This window comes from Neovison vison, chromosome 11, assembly GCF_020171115.1.
Source record: "Neovison vison isolate M4711 chromosome 11, ASM_NN_V1, whole genome shotgun sequence".
NCBI lineage: Eukaryota > Metazoa > Chordata > Mammalia > Carnivora > Mustelidae > Neogale > Neogale vison.
In genome coordinates, this window is record NC_058101.1 from 12,766,592 (window position 1) to 12,783,818 (window position 17,227).

The 17,227-nt window shown below is 35.8% G+C and overlaps 1 protein-coding gene across 1 annotated transcript in view; it reads left to right on the top strand.

Annotated features, from left to right (window-relative positions):
• The first annotated feature begins 1,154 nt into the window (after window positions 1-1,154).
• Window positions 1,155-17,227, top strand: part of LOC122890172 (transmembrane protease serine 11B-like protein) — a 28,616-nt gene continuing 12,543 nt past the window's right edge. Inside the window, exon 1 of the mRNA XM_044225924.1 lies at window positions 1,155-1,222. Within this exon, the coding sequence (XP_044081859.1) occupies window positions 1,155-1,222 (68 nt within the window). The remainder of the gene's footprint in view (window positions 1,223-17,227) is intronic.

The following is a 17,227-nucleotide window of genomic DNA, read 5'->3' on the forward strand; positions in this document are numbered from 1 at the left end:
TCTTACCTTTATATTCAGAATTTACCTTAATTTATTTTTCAAAATTTAAAGAAATACACATTTTGTTAGTATGAGAACATATATGCTGGGTCTACCAAATAAATTATTTTTCAATCTGTAAATTATTATTTTGTCAGATAAATTAATAGACATTCATTTTTATTTATATGTGAGATAGTTTGTGTACCTTGTATAATCATATGATCTTGGAGTGGAAAAGGAATATGAGCTAGAATATTTCTCAATTTATAGTAAAGGAAAGTAAAGACTAGAGAGGAAAAATTATTTGCTTAAAGCCACTCTTCAGTTGTGACCCTCATGTGAACTTCCCCTGGTAGACTTTAGATCCAAAATTAGTCGTGAATACAAAAATAATTTTTAGGTTGCAATTATTTATATGACATTTTATTCGTGTCATCTTTTTGATATTTGTTTGTCTTCACTTATAGCAAAAACAATGTGAGGTCTTCAAGGGCAGGGAACTGTGTGACAGCTATTGTAATAAGTCTCTTAACAGTGCATGTACAAATAAATGTATGGAGGGCTGGCTTGTAGCCTCTGCAAATTATTTACCTTTTGTAATTTCCTAAAATAAAAAAAAAGGTAACTAATATTTTCAAAAGCAGCTAAAATAAACTAGAAAAAAATATTCCTTCCTTCAGTTGTTTCTGATGTTACTCTTTCATTCTTTCTTTATTATAAAATATGATTCAACTGATATGCATGATGTCAAGCCAATCCATAGCCGATGGGACACGATGGTGTTTTCTCTCCCCACTTCTTTCTCAGGAAGGTCACACATATTTATTGAGCACCTAGAGTGTTCCAGGAATATCAGGTATAGACACAGTATCTTCTTTCAAAGATGCTGCATTCAGTGGACAAAGATGGGCAATAAGCATATACATTAGAGGATTCTGGGTTGTGATAAATGTAATGAAGAAAACAAAAATAGGATAGGAAATAGTGGGGAAGCTGAAGGGTGCTTGAGACTGGACAGTCTGAACAACTTTTCCAAGACAGTAGCATTTGAACTGTACCTGAAGAGGCAAAACATATAAAACAACTGGGAGAAAGAGAAATCCTAAAGGAGCAAGCGTTAAGTCCTCGAGAGAAGTAAATGAGGTGACCGTGTGGGTGGAAGCGAGGCAAACATGGCTGAAGCCGGGCAGGGAAGTGAGGATGGTGGAATATACGAAGACATGGCTGGGGATCCAGTCAAGTAAGACTTTGTAAAGACCTTGGATTTTATTTTAACTGCAGTGGGGGCCCCTTGAGTTTTCTAAGCAGAGGTGTGAGTGAGATGACCTAATATCACACTTTGAGAAGATTGCTTTAACTTTGGTGAGGAGAATGGACTGGAGTTGGAGTGAAGGTTCATAATGAAAAGCACAAAGAAAGATTAAAAATCTATTACACGTGTCCTGGCAAGAAACGAATGCATATTCACCCTTTTCCTTGGGTCAGGAGCTTAACTAGGATAACTGAAGGAATCCTTTTATAAGCCAATTGGATTTATCAAAGTAGAGGGATAAAAAGACATATGCTTCTTTAGTTTAATTCCATTGCTAAGAGATGTAAGAGGTATTACTAGCTATCTCTTCATCTTATAGATACTTAATTCAGAAGCCAGATATCTGTGAACTTATTTCTTTCCTCACCAGCATTATGAGCATGGTGTCTTAGTTTAGGGTGCTAAAAAATTACCATAGCCTTAGTGCCTTAAACAACATACATTTATTTCTTACAGTCCTGGGGTTAGGAAGTCCAAGATTAAGGTGCCAACAGAACTGGTGTCTGATGTAAGGGCTGCATCTCCAAAAACCATAATATCAGCGATTAGAGTTTCAACATATGAATTTTGAGGAGGCACAGACAGTCGGTCCATAGACCATAGATCTCAGTCTGTACAGGGGAAAATCAGTTGGAACTAAGTGAACCCTAGCACTGATTGGGTAGGGTTAGGGTTTTCATCTTTTTTTTAAATTTTTTTTTAAAGATTTTATTTATTTATTTGACAGAGAGAGATCACAAGTAGGCAGAGAAACAGGCAGAGAGAGATGGGGAAACAGGCTCCCTCCTGAGCAGAGAGCCTGATGCAGGACTCAATCCCAGGACCCTGAGATCATGACCTGAGCCAAAAGCAGAGGCTTAACCCACTGAGCCATCCAGATGCCCAGGGTTTTCATCTTTTATCTAGCCTCAAATTAACCAGCTAGCTTCAGCTTTAATAAAGAGCTATTAATAATGACTTCCTTTTTCAAGGATTGTATTTATTTATTTGCTATTTATTTATTTATTTTAAAGTTTGTTTATTTGAGAGAGAGAAAGAATGTGTGAGCATTTGTGAATGGGGGGAGGGGCAGAGAGCGAGAGAGATTGAATCTCAAGCAGACTCCACATTGAGCATGGATCCCAGACTTGGGGCTCGATCCCACAATCCATGAGATCATGAACTGAGTTGAAACCACAAGTTGGAAACTTAACTGACTGACCCACCCAGGTGTGCCAGGGATTGTATTTATAGTAGAAATATCTCCAAACTATCAGCAGATGAAAATTAGAAAAGTTTCATATTGATGCATTTAGGAAACACTTTCATAAAAGAGAAAAAAAGTGATGCAAATTATTGGGGTGCCTGTGTGACTCAGAGGGTTAAGCCTCTGCCTTCAGCTCAGGTCATGATCTCAGGCTCCTGGTCAAGCCCCACTTTCTGTTCAGCGGGGAGCCTGCTTCTCCCTCTCTTTCTGCCTACCTCTCTGCCTACTTGTGATCTCTCTCTCTGTCAAAAAAATAAATAAAATCTTTAAAATATCTATATATATATAAATTATATATATATGAATTATATGTATAATTTATATGTATGATGTATAATTATATGTATAATTTATATATATATGATGCAAAGTATTGAGAATTATTTTAAATTTATATTTTCTATTTAGTCTTAGATATAGACCTAACAGTCCAAAGCCTACTGGAAATTCTATTCCCTTGACTGGAATTTTTCTTGAAACTCACAAATATCTTAATGTTTTCCTTAGTGAGTTTAAATACTATAGTCAACCATGACCCATGTCTCTACTGCCCTTGCTTCCTTCTCTATTCACCAGCCAGCCTGCCCAAACCACATCTTGGTTATACTCCATTCTTAACTTTTTGGTATATAATCCTGTTTGGTGACAGCAGTTGGAGAAAAAGGCACACCATGCTCACTAGTCTCACTTTAAAATCATGATCCCAAATCTCAAATAGGTCCTTAAAACTCCCAGAAAATCCTTTTGCACTCTAGTGAAAACCCTCTCAACATTCTCCTAAGTAACTCCTTCACCCTTCTCTCCTTGTTGTTAATTTAACAGTTTCTTCTCCTTACACTCACCTGATAATTTTGCTCCATTATTTCACCAAGAAAGAAGAAGGAATCAGATGAGAGTTCCTACTAGCACTTACCATAAAAATCCATCAATCTACTTGTTTCTTGAAGGGCAATATAGGCAAGTAAACTCTGGAGCTAAACGGCCTGTGTTCAAACCATAGCTTTGCCGCTTACTAGATGTATGACCTCAGACAAATGGTTAGACATCACCATATCATGTTTTCCTTGATCTGACATGGGGATAAGAGTGTATCTACTTCACCATGTTATTATGGAGTTTTGAAGAAGTTAACAAATGTAATGCACTTAAAACACATAGCAAACGCAAGAGCTGTTAGCTATTACTGTCATCTGTCTGTCCTTTCGTTACAGTGGATCAACTGTTGGATTAACACCAACCTAAGGCCAAACTCTACACCTGTGATAGCCTCTCTGCATTCATCTTCTCAAGGACTTTGTTTCTCTTACTGTCACCTACCCCTCTTATATCATCAGTTTTACCCTCTGTACTGGATCATTTCCATAGACACAGCAATTCTATAATATTTCCCAGACAAAAACAAAGTTTTTTTATTTTTAAACCCTACATTTCCTTCCTGCCATATTTCTCTGCAAATATGGTTGAAAGTATCGTTTCATCTCTTTTCCTTCTATTTTCTCAAACTCATTCCAGTCAAGATATTGACTCAGACACTGCTTTAAAACCATATCTCTCAAGGTCATCAGTATATTCCTTGTTGCCAGCTCCAAGGCTCAATTATCAATCCTCCTCTTATTTAACCTATCAATAGCATTTAGTACTCTTGATCATGCCCTAGTAAAACACTTTTTTTTGCTTTATTTTTTCACTGAAGTATAGTTGACATATAATTTTATATTAGTTTAGGAATATAATGTATTGATTTGACAGTTATATATGAGATTACATGAGATATATATGAGATATATGGATATATATGAGATATATATGAAATATATAAGTGCTATAGTACTTACATAATAAATATATTTTAAATCTATATTATGTATAGATATATATGTATAAATCTATTATGTATATAATTTATAATTATAAATATATTATAAAATGCTTACCACAATGTTACCACCTATCACCATATAAAAAGTAATGACAATATTTTGACTATATTCCCTATCCTGTATCTTTCATCTCTGTGACATTTATTCTATAAATGGAAGTTTGTACCTCTTAATCCTTTTCTACCATTTTGCTTGTCCCCATACCCTCCTCCTCTCCAGCAACCACCAGTTTGTTTTCTGTATTTATGAGTCTGTTTCTGGTTTTTTTGTTTGCTCATTTGTTATGTTTCTTAGATTTCACATAAGTAAAACCACATGGCATTTGTCCTTCTCTGTCTGATTTTTAAAACATTTTATTTTTTTTAAAGATTTTATTTATTTATTTGACAGAGATCACAAGTAGGCAGAGAGGCAGGCAGAGAGGGAGAGAGGAGGAAGCAAGCTCGCCGCTGAGCAGGGAGCCCGATGGCGGGGCTCGATCCCAGGACCCTGAGATCATGACGTGAGCTGAAGGCGGAGGCTTTAACCCACTGAGCCACTCAGGCACCCCTTTAAAACATTTTCTTTGCTTGGATTCCAGAAAAAAAAAAACAAGAATACTCTTTTGTAATCTTTCTATGTCATCAGCTATTCCTTCTCAGTCTCTGCTGCTAGATCTTCTACCTCTTCCTCAACTCTGAATGTTGGTGTGCCCCCGGGCTCTCTCCTTTACTTACACTCATACTCAAGATTATCCTATCCAAGCCCATCCTTTTAATACTAACTACTGGCTGAGAACTCCTTAATGTATTAACTTTTGCTTTGACTACTTGGACCTCCAATTTCATGTCTCTGAAATTTCTACTTGATGATCTAATAGGCAACTTACATTAGCATTTCAAAACAGAATTCTTCATATTTCCTCAGTCTTCTACATCTACCAAAAAAAAAAAGACCTTGGGTCATTCAGAGTAAGATATATTTGAAATAATATCCTTTGTAATTTCAATTACTGGATTTTGTGTAGAATTTACAACTGGACTGGGAAAAGTCTATCTTTATCTTTGGGAATGCCTGGATATGTTGTTTGACTCTTGGCTAACATAAGGCCAAAGGATTATGTGAGATTTATATGAGGTTTAAAATCAGAAACATCTCCTTGCAAACTGTGGACCAGTTTGTTTCCTGATCCAAGACCCTGCTGGATCTTGAAATTATCATATTTTGGTGGTTCAATATGAAGACAAAATATCTATATATGTAAATAAGGACAGTGGAGCTTGCACCTGAATATTTCTTGGTCTCCCCTGCTCGCCTGAGCTCTTTCTATATAGTATCCTTTGCTTATGTTATGTAAGTATTCCCTATGGAGTACATTATGTAAACTTTATGTAAGTATTTTCCCCATGGAATCTTAGGATTCCTTTTAAATATCCAAACTTGTGAAATCTTTGCAAATTTCAATATTTAGAAGTGCAGCAACAGTGAGCTGAAACTAGCTTGCACCGATGTACAAGTTTAATGTTAAATTTTCAGGAACTATGTTAGTCATTTGTGAAACACACCACAGTTGAAACCTTAAGAGTACGAAATACCCAAAACTCATCATTTCCTAGTTACTTTATATTCTACTAGTACTTTGGGTCTTGAAGTTATTTACTCTATTTTATCTGTGTGGTAAAAATACATATATTAGAGTACTACTTCTCACCCCTTCCCAAATTAATGTTTGGTGTGTAATGTGGGTAGTTCTGAATTGGCCGTGGTGTTGTTATTTACACCATAGAAACTGGCCAATGCTACATATGAGCTCCAAAGCCCTGGCCCTGAGAACTGATTTTTAAATACTTACTTTTTAAACACTTACTAGCACACCACAATAGTTATATTCTCCATTTATGCTTTTAAAAGAAATTGTCATCAGATAGTGCAACTGAAGTACAATTTCTCTTCCTTGACATTACAACTTAGTTTTTTGGCCCTTGTGTCAGAAGTTTTGTTGAGTATCTTAAGTATTGCCTGCTCGTGACTGAGGTTTGATTTTGGTTTGATAATAATAATAAGGTTTGATACTGGTTTTCATTTTTTTATAATTTTAATGAAAGAGAAAGCTTTAAAAAAAGCTATTTTTGAAACATTTCATAGTGATATTTAAAGGACATTTCAGATTTGCCATTTATAGTAAATAGTTAAAGGATTCCAGACAAGACAATTATGTATTATTATAATATGTTGTGTTCTCTACAGTTATTATATTTAATTATGAAAAGAAAATAATCCTGTCATGTTTTCATATGTTGTTTCTTCAAAAAATTTAATTGTCTTCATTTAAAATTTGTCATAGTTGACACTCATGGTGTGTAAAAAAACTTTATTTTCACTAAACATGGGAGTACATATTATGTAAGAATTCGATTAAATAGCCATCTCTGGTTTTATAAGCCTTTGTTATTTCTTTTTAAGTCACATTTATCTCCAAAAAAGTGATTCAGCAAGGCAGGAATTACTAGCCAAGGTAATGAGAGATTGTGCCCACATTTTCCTCCCATGACATTTGATGAAAGAGAATTAGGAGGAATCAAACCAAGCCACAATCAGAGCAGGGACAAAGTCTTAGCAATCAGGGAGAATTAGTCTGGGAGGTCCTCTCTCTCCTGCTTAACATCCTACTGGTCTCAACCTCCTCAGAGAATAAAACCTAAACTCTTTTATTATAACTTACAAAACCCTAAAAAGCTTGATTCGCTCTTCCTATTCCTTAGTCAAGACAGAGCTCAGGTGTTGCCTCCCACGAGATCCCCACACTGGTGCTCCAGATTGACCCAGGCATACACCTGGTCACAACACATTCCACAAGTTGTAAAACTTCTGTGTGTGCATCTGAATATCCTACTAGACCAAACTTCTGTGTGTGCATCTGAATATCCTACTAGATCAAAGTCCTTTTTTCCATCTCTATATTCCCAGACCTGTGTTGGTTCAATGGAGGTAATCATTATGTCAAAAGGAATGATGCTGAAATGCACTATTGGGATCTGGCTGTTAGAGACATCTTTTTTATTTCCCATTGTGCCCTTAAATTTCATTTGTTCTCCCATCACACCATTACCTGAGATTTCTTAAACATGCTATCCTGGACCTTTCCAAATGATGTACTCTTTGCCTGGAATGTCTTTCTCTGACTCCTGCCCCTGCACCAGTGAACTCCTTCCATTCTTCAAAAAATAGCTCACATGGGTAACTGGGGGGCTCAGTGGGTTAAAGCCTCTGTCTTCAGCTCAGGTCATGATCCCAGGGTCCTAGGATCGAGCCCTGCATCGGGCTCTCTGCTCAGCAGGGAGTCAGCTACCTCCTCTCTCTCTGCCTGCCTCTCTGTCTACTTGTGACCTCTCTCTCTCTGTCAAATAAATAAAAAATATCTTAAAAATAAATAAATAAAAAATAGCTCACACCTTCATGAGATTTTTTTCTCCTGTGTTCTCATGGATTTGGAGCTTATTATCATCAAGCTATCATCTTATCCTGGAAAGTCCTACAAAGCCAAAAAATATGATTTATTTTTAGCCAATATTTACTTGGCCCTGACTACCTGAGAAGTTGTATTTTATTGCTAATTCTACCTTTTCCTCTACTCAGATCATGTTGAGGACAAACTAATTTCACTTCAACAAGTACATTTTTAAAAAATTAATTACATAACCAATGTATTAACACATTATCTTTGTGAAAAAATAAACCCATTTTGGTCAAGGTAAAATTGCTTTAATCACTATATTAAATTCTGGTCTGTATCCTTCTCCTCAGGAGTAGTCATTGATTTGTGAATTCTTCCAGATCTTTTCATATATTTATTTAACATTTCATAAATAAACACATGGATTTAAGTACATCTATTAAAACCCAGTTAAAATGTGAAGTATTAGTTACTATTTCTTTTAAGTATTAATGAATTATCATATCATAATTGAATTATCATTCTGAATTTCATATTTTCACTCAATATATTTTTTTTAAGATTTTATTTATTCATTTGAGATAGAAAGATACAGAGAGAAAGCATGAGCAAGGGGAGAGGCAGAGGGAGAAGCCAACTCTCCACTGAGCTGGGAGCCTGATGTGGAGCTCCATCCCAGGTCCTGGAGATCATGACTTGAGCCAAAGGCAGACGTTTTACCATCTCTCTGCCTGCCTCTATGCCTACTTGTGATTTCTCTCTGTCAAATAAATAAATAAATAAAATCTTAAAAAAAAAAGATGTATGGAATCCTGAGTTTATTGCAGCATTATTTATGATAACCAAGATATGGAAGACACCCAAGATTCCCTCCTTAGATGAATGGAAAAGGAAGAAGATACAATTTTTAAAAATGGAATATTACTCAGCCCCCCAAAAGAATGATATATTGCCATTTGCAACAACATTGACAGAGCTAGAGGGTATTACACTAAGTGAAATAAGTTAGTCAGAGAAAGAGAAATACCACACAATTCCACTCATATGTGGAATTTAAGAAACACAATAAACAAAAAAGGACTCAAATTCAGAGAACAACCTAATGATTGCAAGAGGGGAGATGGGTGGGAAAAAGGTGAAATAGGTGAAGGGGATCAAGAGTACACTTATCATGATGAGTACTGAGTGATGTGTAGAATTGTTTAATCACTATATTGTACACCTTAAATTAATATAACACTGTATTTTAATTATATTTCAACTAAAAAAAGAAAGAAAAATTCAGGGCAGATGTTACTTTTGGAGGAATGTGGGAGACTAAGGCTATGATAGAGTATTGGGGGAGATTTTAGTGTGACAGACAAATTTCCATTTTTTAACAGAAATAGCAGATACATGTGTGTTTTCTTATACCAACTAATTAAACTCATTAATAGAGAAAAAAAAAGGCAGGCAGGCAGTAGGAAGGGAGGAAAGAAAGAAGGGAAGAAGGAGGGAAGGAAGGAAGGAAGGAAGGAAAAGAAAAGAGCACAAACATTGATAACATCACTGTAGCCTCCTGACACCCACAAGCTGGTCGGGTCTCTGCCTACTCTAAAATTGTTTCTTAGCTCCCCCAAATCTGAAGAGTGGACAGTGAAATTCTGCTAGAGGAAATATCATATATCCATGAACTTTAACCAGCATAAATCCACAAGTGGCCTCATTTCTGCTTTAGAAGGCATCTGACATGCTTCTCTCTTCTGTTTTTTTTTTTTTTTTTCTTTTACATCATTAGTTTTTGGTATAACGTTCAATGATTCACTAGTTGCATATAACACCCAGGGCTCATCACATCATGTGCCCTCCCTAATGCCCATCACCCAGTACCCCATCTGCCCTGCCCACCTCCCCTCCAGCAACCATCTGTTTCCCAGAGTCAAGAGTCTCATACGGTTTGTCTCCCTCTCTGATTTCTTCCCCTACCATTTTCCCCTCGCTTCCTTTGTTGTCCTCTGAACTATTCCTTATGTTCCATATATGACTGAAACCATATAATCATCTTTCTCTGATTAACTTATTTCCCTTAGCACAATACCTTCCAGTTCTTTCCATGTTAATGTAAAATGATAGATATTCATCTTTTTCGATGGCTGAGTAATATTCCACTGTATATATAAACCACATTTTCTTCATCCATTCATCTGCTGAAGGCTCTTTACATTGCTGCTATGAACATCAGGGTGCAGGTGCCCCTTCTTTTCACTAAATCTGTATCTTTGGGGTAAATACCCAGTAGTGCAATTGTTGGGTCATAGGGTGGCTCTGTTTTATCATCTTAAGGAACCTCAATACTATTTTCCAGAGTGCATCTAGCTGACAGAACTTAAACTGCAGCCAGAATCCTAACTGCAAAGGAGCCTGGAAGATGTCATTTTTAGTTTTCCAATCTCTGCAGCAGAAAAAGGGACCTAGAATGAAGCATGATTAAGTCAATCCACCATATTTACTATAACCTCATTTAACACCTGAATAACATTTCAGAATATTGATATGCCATAGCTTATTTAACCATTCCTCTATCAATTAATAATTTGTTTCCATTTTTTTGCTATTGTAAATTTTGCAATAAACATCTTCATATATTCCTGTTTAATTACCTATGCCAGGATAGAAATCTAGGTGGATACCTAGAAGTGAAACTGTTAATTACAGGGGATATAGCTGTAAAATTAAACAGATGCTCCCTCTAAAGTTTTTGTCTTGATTCTAACTCCTACCATGAACATATGGGAGCCCATATGTTACCAAATCTTACCATCCACAGGATATATTGAAATAGAAATCAATACAACATAGCAGATAATTAAATCTAAAATTGCTAATTTTATAATTTATAAAAGTACTAATGACTGTAAATATTAGAAACCAGAAAAAAGAGATCAAAGAGAATGCTTTACAGGGAAAGCTTCATAAAGAAAGTGGCAATTAATTTGGACCATGAAGCATAATAAACATTGAATGGGTAGAAATGACAAATTCTGAGAGTATTAAACAGCATGAATAAAAGCATGAATGTAGGAAAGCACTTGCCATGCAAGGAACAGAACCGTGAGAAATGGCTCAACTAAAGTCATACTTTAGGCAGAGTCATCGTTAAGATAATACAATGTCCTGGATATTGTGCTGAGCACTTGGTATACATGGCCTCAGATGATATAGCACCTAACAAGAAGGACATCTTTAGCTTGCATTTTTACCTGTAAGAAAGCTGAAGTTCAGATTATTTTATGCCCTTTGTTTCACCAAACTACCATGGAACAACATAAATAAAAAGAGATGACGTCCTGAAGATCCTTGAATATCAACCAGAGAACTTTATATTTTATTCTGAAAGCGACTGAAAGTTTTGAAGATTTTAAATAGAGAAATGTCATGAATATCTATTTTAGGAAGATGAGTCATGCTAATTAATATTATAATCCATTCTCTGTTCAACAGCCTCCTCCTCTGAGAGGCCTTTCGTGACCACCTGAAGAAAGCCACTCTGTACCCCTCAACACACTCGCCAATCTCTACCCAGTTACTCTGCTTCCTTTTCATTACGACATGTCTCATATTAAATTATGCATTTACTATTTTCTTGAGTGTTTGCCTGTTTTTCTCTTTAAAGTATAACACCGTGAAGGCAGGAACTTTATTATGTCCCTTTTTGTATTTCCACTACTAGGAACAATAATGTAAATCTCAGGAAGTTTACCACAAATATTAATCAAATGAATGAATGGAATGAATAGATAGTTAAAAATAAGAAAGATGGCGCTAAAGATCCAGATATTTGTATCCAAAATATCTTAGCGACCTCCTGATTTTTTGTTTTTATAAGAATTTGATGTCACCTAAAAACTTAATTCATATTCATTTAGTAAAACAACTCCTTTTTTTAAAAGACTTTTTTTTTAAGATTGTATTTATTTATTTGTCAGAGAGAGAGAGAGCAAGCAAGCATACGCAGGCAGAGAGGCAGGCAAAGGCAGAGAGAGAAGCAGGCTCCCTGCTGAGCAAGGAAACCCCCCCCCCCCATGTGGGACTCAATCCCAGGACCCTGGGATCATGACCTGAGGCAGACAGGTGTCCCAGTAAAACAACTCTTTTTTTTTTTTTTTTTTTAAGATTTATTTACTTGACAGAGAGAAAGGGATCACAAGTAGGCAGAGAGGCAGGCAGAGAGAGAGGGGGAAGCTGGCTCCCTGCAGAGCAGAGAGCCTGTTGTGGGGCTTGATCCCAAGACCCTGAGATCATGACCTGAGCCGAAGGCAGAGGCTTAACTTCTGAGCCACCCAAGGTGCCCCCAGTAAAACAACTCTTGACTAGATTAATTAGTACCATTTCCCATGAACAATTAGCAAAAGAGAGCTGGTATTTCTTACACTAAAACATATCTCCACCTACAAATCCATTTCTTTTTTATTTTCAATCATGATGACATATCTATTTTTTTAAAAATGCAAATGTATTTTTAAGTAGGTAATATATTAACATAGTTTAACACTTCATTTTTTTGTTTTTTTTAATTTAAACTCAGTTAATTACATATAGTGTAAATCCATTTTTTTTTACAATACTATGTATATATTCCCAGTGAGAATTTTTAGACTAAGCACATTTCAAAGGAGTAATGCTGTAGCAGAATTTTCATACTAAAAAAATATTGTATATTTAAGTCATTTGTCAGAGACTGCTCTGGTGGATTCAGCTGGTTTCACTGAGGAGGAGTTCTTCTCCATGAAAGGGCTGGATGGGATCTGAGTCAGGGCACTGATTCACCAATCTGCGCTGGTATTTCCTGGGTGGACCTCTCAGGCAACCAATGCAAGTTGTGTCTATTCTTTTTCTAAATCTTCAACTCAAAGGGAATTTTCATTTCTTCCTTTAAACCACAGTTCCATAGATGTCATCAACACTTGTTAAACTAGTTTCCTTTTAATTGCTTGATGCTTTTGCACCCAACCCTTAAAATCCCAAGTATCATTGTGGTTAGCACATTTACCTGAGAACCACTGACCAGGACAAAAGAAGTGCAGAAGTTTCCTTTATCTTACTAACATCAACAGCCTAAATTATATCAGCACATTATGTATAGGTAAGTGGACATTACCTTGCCCAAAATTCTAATTAGACATAATTAGAATTAACTGTTTCCCCAGTATGACTCCCACCCAAGGGTTGCAGTAAAGTAACTGAGTTCAGAGGGGGATTTGTAATTTTTTCTACAGCATTTTGGACTTTCTGCATGGAGACGCCCCTGTAACACATATGCTTTTGAGTCTGGATCTGTAGTTTTATGTCATGCTTTGGAGAATGCTTCAGAAGGGTGACAAGCAGCTTAACATCCTGAGAACGACAAATGACTGTGTGACTGGTGTAAAATACAAAGAAGGAAGCAGAGGGAAAAATTCTCTCATAAATCAAATGTTAAACTGTTAAATGTTAAATTGTTATGGGTGGTGATAATGATGATGACTCCTTTGTATTTGCTGAATATCTTGTACTTTCTAAACTGCTTGAATCTCACAGTACCATTGCTTCATAGGCGTTTCTTATAGAATCATTTATAAACCATGCATTTTTATCTGTAAAATGTTCATGAACTAGAAGAAAATCAGGTATGGACATGTGCTATTTATTTTTGAAGTATCTAACAAGATAATTATTACGTTAAGTGAACAGTGATTATTAATGCCATTTTATTTACTTATATTTTTAAAGGTTTTATTTATTTATTTGAGACAGAGAGAGCGAGGCACGAGCAGGGGTTGGAGCAGCGGGCGAGGGAGAAGCAGACTTCACTGAGCAGGGAGCCTGGTGCGGGGCCCCATCCCAGGACCTTGGGATTATGATCTGAGCCAAAGCCTTAACTCACTGAGCCACCCAGGCACCCCAATGCCATTTAAAAAAAAGACAGTTTCAACCTATAAGACATTTTCATCAAAATATACAAAATAAAGTGAACCAGCTATGAAATATTTAATGTTCAGATAACAGTAAAATATAAATGCAGACTTCATACAAATATTTCTCTAAAAATTTGCATCTTTGGTCAATTTATTAACCCTTTATGACATACACACACACATATAATTTACAATATCACTACTCATGTAAAAATGTGATTAGAAAGAGCATACTCTCTGTGATGGAATATACTAAGGACATTTTTTGAACTAAAATAAGTAATTTACTGTTGTGCAAATTCTTTATTAGATATATTATTTATAATTCCGATGTTTTCTTATTAGCTGCATTTCTGATCTATCAGTAAAGGAAAGGGTGATCATACACATTCAATAAGTGGAAAGTAAACAGATGATTATTTTGTTGTTTTGCTTATAAGATAGACATCATTTTTATGCTGGATGGATGTGTTTCTTTTTTTTGTTTTTTTTTAAATAGGGCATCTTCTTCTCCTTCAACATTTTAACACTTGTGTAAAGTCTTCACCTGAAATATTTCAAAGGATTAATCCATTGTTTCCAAGTACTCCTAGTTACTTAGGAAAGGTTCAACCATAATTTAGTGGTTAAATTATGCCCACAGACTGAGGCATTATTTTGCCGGAAGAGCTTGGGGGTATTTGGAAACATAGTTGTTTCTGCAGGTGCTTTTGAGGAGACCTTGAGCAATCTTGTGGTTGCATATGAGTGGCTAAATAATGAATGGACAAGAGAAGAAAAGGTACACTAGAAGTAGAAGTAAAGACTTCAATGCCATATTTTATCAATTTCAATTGTTTTCTTAGAGTAGTTCTCTAGGACAAAATGGAAAAATTCTCAGGAGAAAGTGGTGTTTTAGATCCTTGCCAAGCTGGCATTAAGATTTCATGGACAAGAGTTTGTTGTTGTTTTTTTGTTATTATTTTTTATGGCAAGATACAATAGATATTCTATATCCTCTTCTAGTAATCTCCCTTATGTGGTTTCTCAAATGAATTTATAGTATGGAGTACCAGAAATATTGGGTAAATAGTTGAGTGATTTTTCTCTGTGGGAAGTCTGTCATTTTTAAACAGATATTTAATCTGTGTAATGGTGTGTAAGATCTTTAGGTTATCAGTTAATGGTAGCTGCATCTGAGGGAAACATCTGAGCTGCATGACAAGCAATAATCAAAATGGAAAAAGAGGATAGGGAATGTAACTATAAAATTCTACAGCATTTTTGATGAAAGACAAATGAAAATTAGGAAGATATTTCAGTCTTCTTTCAAGCCATAGTGTCTGGATGAATTCTAAGATATCTTACTTGATCACATTTAATATATTTAGATTTATTTCTGTTCTTCTAAGAATACCAGCCCTAAAACAAATTGTAAAGATAAAAAAAAAAAAAAAAAAACTTTGCCCAAATCTATATGAAGTTCTGTCCTGATCTAAAAATTTCAAAATAAAACTAGACAAAACAAGAAATATATAAATATATCCCCAGTTAAGAGACTTTTAAGAAAAGAAAAGTAATCAATGCCAATTTATGGGAGCAGAAAAGTAAGGAAAGGGTGTGGAGCAAAGATTAAAGAATGAAGTGGACAGCAAAGTCATCTTGGTGGAGCTGAATGCCTAGAAGATGAAGTAAGTACTTACCCATCCCTGAAAGGTGGACAAGTCTTAAATTTTTATACTTAAGAAACATATGTTGAAAATTTAAAGTCTTTTGAGTGATGTCAAACAATGAGACTATGAAAATCAGGTAAGGCATGAAAAAATGGAGGTAAATTAGTTGTAGTTAGAATGAAAACAAACGTTTGCCTCAAGAAGAGAAATGTCAATACTGTACGCTATATAACAAGCACTGAATTTACTAGTCCAGTTTCACAGCTTTGTTTGTTCCCTGTTTTGGGGTGACTCCTAAGTTAACCCCAACTATGGTGCCTCACTCAGTTAACTATCAGTCCGACATATCCATTTGTATACTGGAAATTTAAAGGTCTCTTAAATTTCAGATATAAAATATTTAACATTTTTTCCCCGAGTTACCTCTCCTACACTTTAATTGACTTCTTTTTACTTCTCAAGATAAAATCTTGTGTCATCTTTGACATATCCTTATCCTTTACCATGACAGCTAATTAATTACCACATTCTGACAAATATCCTACTGTAAATGTTCTCAAATTCATCACTTTGTTTCTTTTCTTACTACCACAACCCAGGATGCCATCTCTCCATTCCCATTGATTATATTTGCCTCTGTGCTCATTGGTCCTCCTTTTATTTTTCTCCCTTCTTTAAATCATCATTACGCAGACTGCAGATTCATCTCCCTAAGCACTGCGTATACTCATGTCAGTCATTTCCACCAGATAAAGTAAAAAACTCTTTTGATTAGAACTAAAGGCTTTCCATAATTTGTATCCCTCTGATCTATATATCCTTCATAACCTAGTTGTCCTCAATAGCCCTTGGCTTCATTTATTCTCTGCTTCAACAAACACTATCTATGATGTACTAGACCCCACAATATGGCCTAGGTATAAAACAGTAACAACACCAACAATAATTAATGACTTGGGCCAGACAATAGCATGGCTTCCATTAGAGGTGAAAAGATTGCCATGTAAAAATACAAAATACCTCAGTGTAGATCGTATTAGGGTGAGCCATGGGAGACCTCAATAAGGAGGAGAAGACAGAGTTTAGTGATAAAGTCTGAGTGGGAGCTCAATGGGTAGACTTGAGGTGGACACTTTAGGCAGAAGAATCAGAGTATGTGTAAGGACATGAAGGTATGAAGGAGTTTAGTTGTCCATGGAAGTCTGAGTAGTATGAAATGGCTGGAACATAGATTAGAAGCAGGTTGGAGAATGAGATGAGGTGACGGAGAGGTTGTCTTAAGACGGAGGTACAATTTACCTATAGAAACGTGAGGAAAAAGCAGAGTGTGGGGTACAGATGAGAAGTGATGGAGTAATAAATCTTCTCTTCTGACACCTTTAATTTTCTCAGTGGACCAAGTCAGCTCAGATTGAGGATGGGATAAAAGGTACTGGAGGTTTGAGGAAAAAAGAAGTATGAAATAGTTTTCAAAGAGAGAGGAAAAAAAATCAACAGGGGATGTATATTTTTAAAAAATCAGATACAAAAACTTGTTCTCCTGAGAGCATCAATCCAATTTATTTTTATCTGCGATCCAATACATCAAATAGATTCCTCTCCAATGCCCCTTCTTTCTTTTTTCTAAGAGTTCATTTTTTTAAGGATTTTATTTACTGATTTGACAGAGAGAGATCACAAGTAGGCTGAGAGGCAGGCAGAGAGAGAGGAGGAAGCAGGCTCCCTGCTTAGCAGGGAGCCCGACGTGGGGCTCGATCCCAGGACCCCGGGATCCTGACCCGAGCCAAAG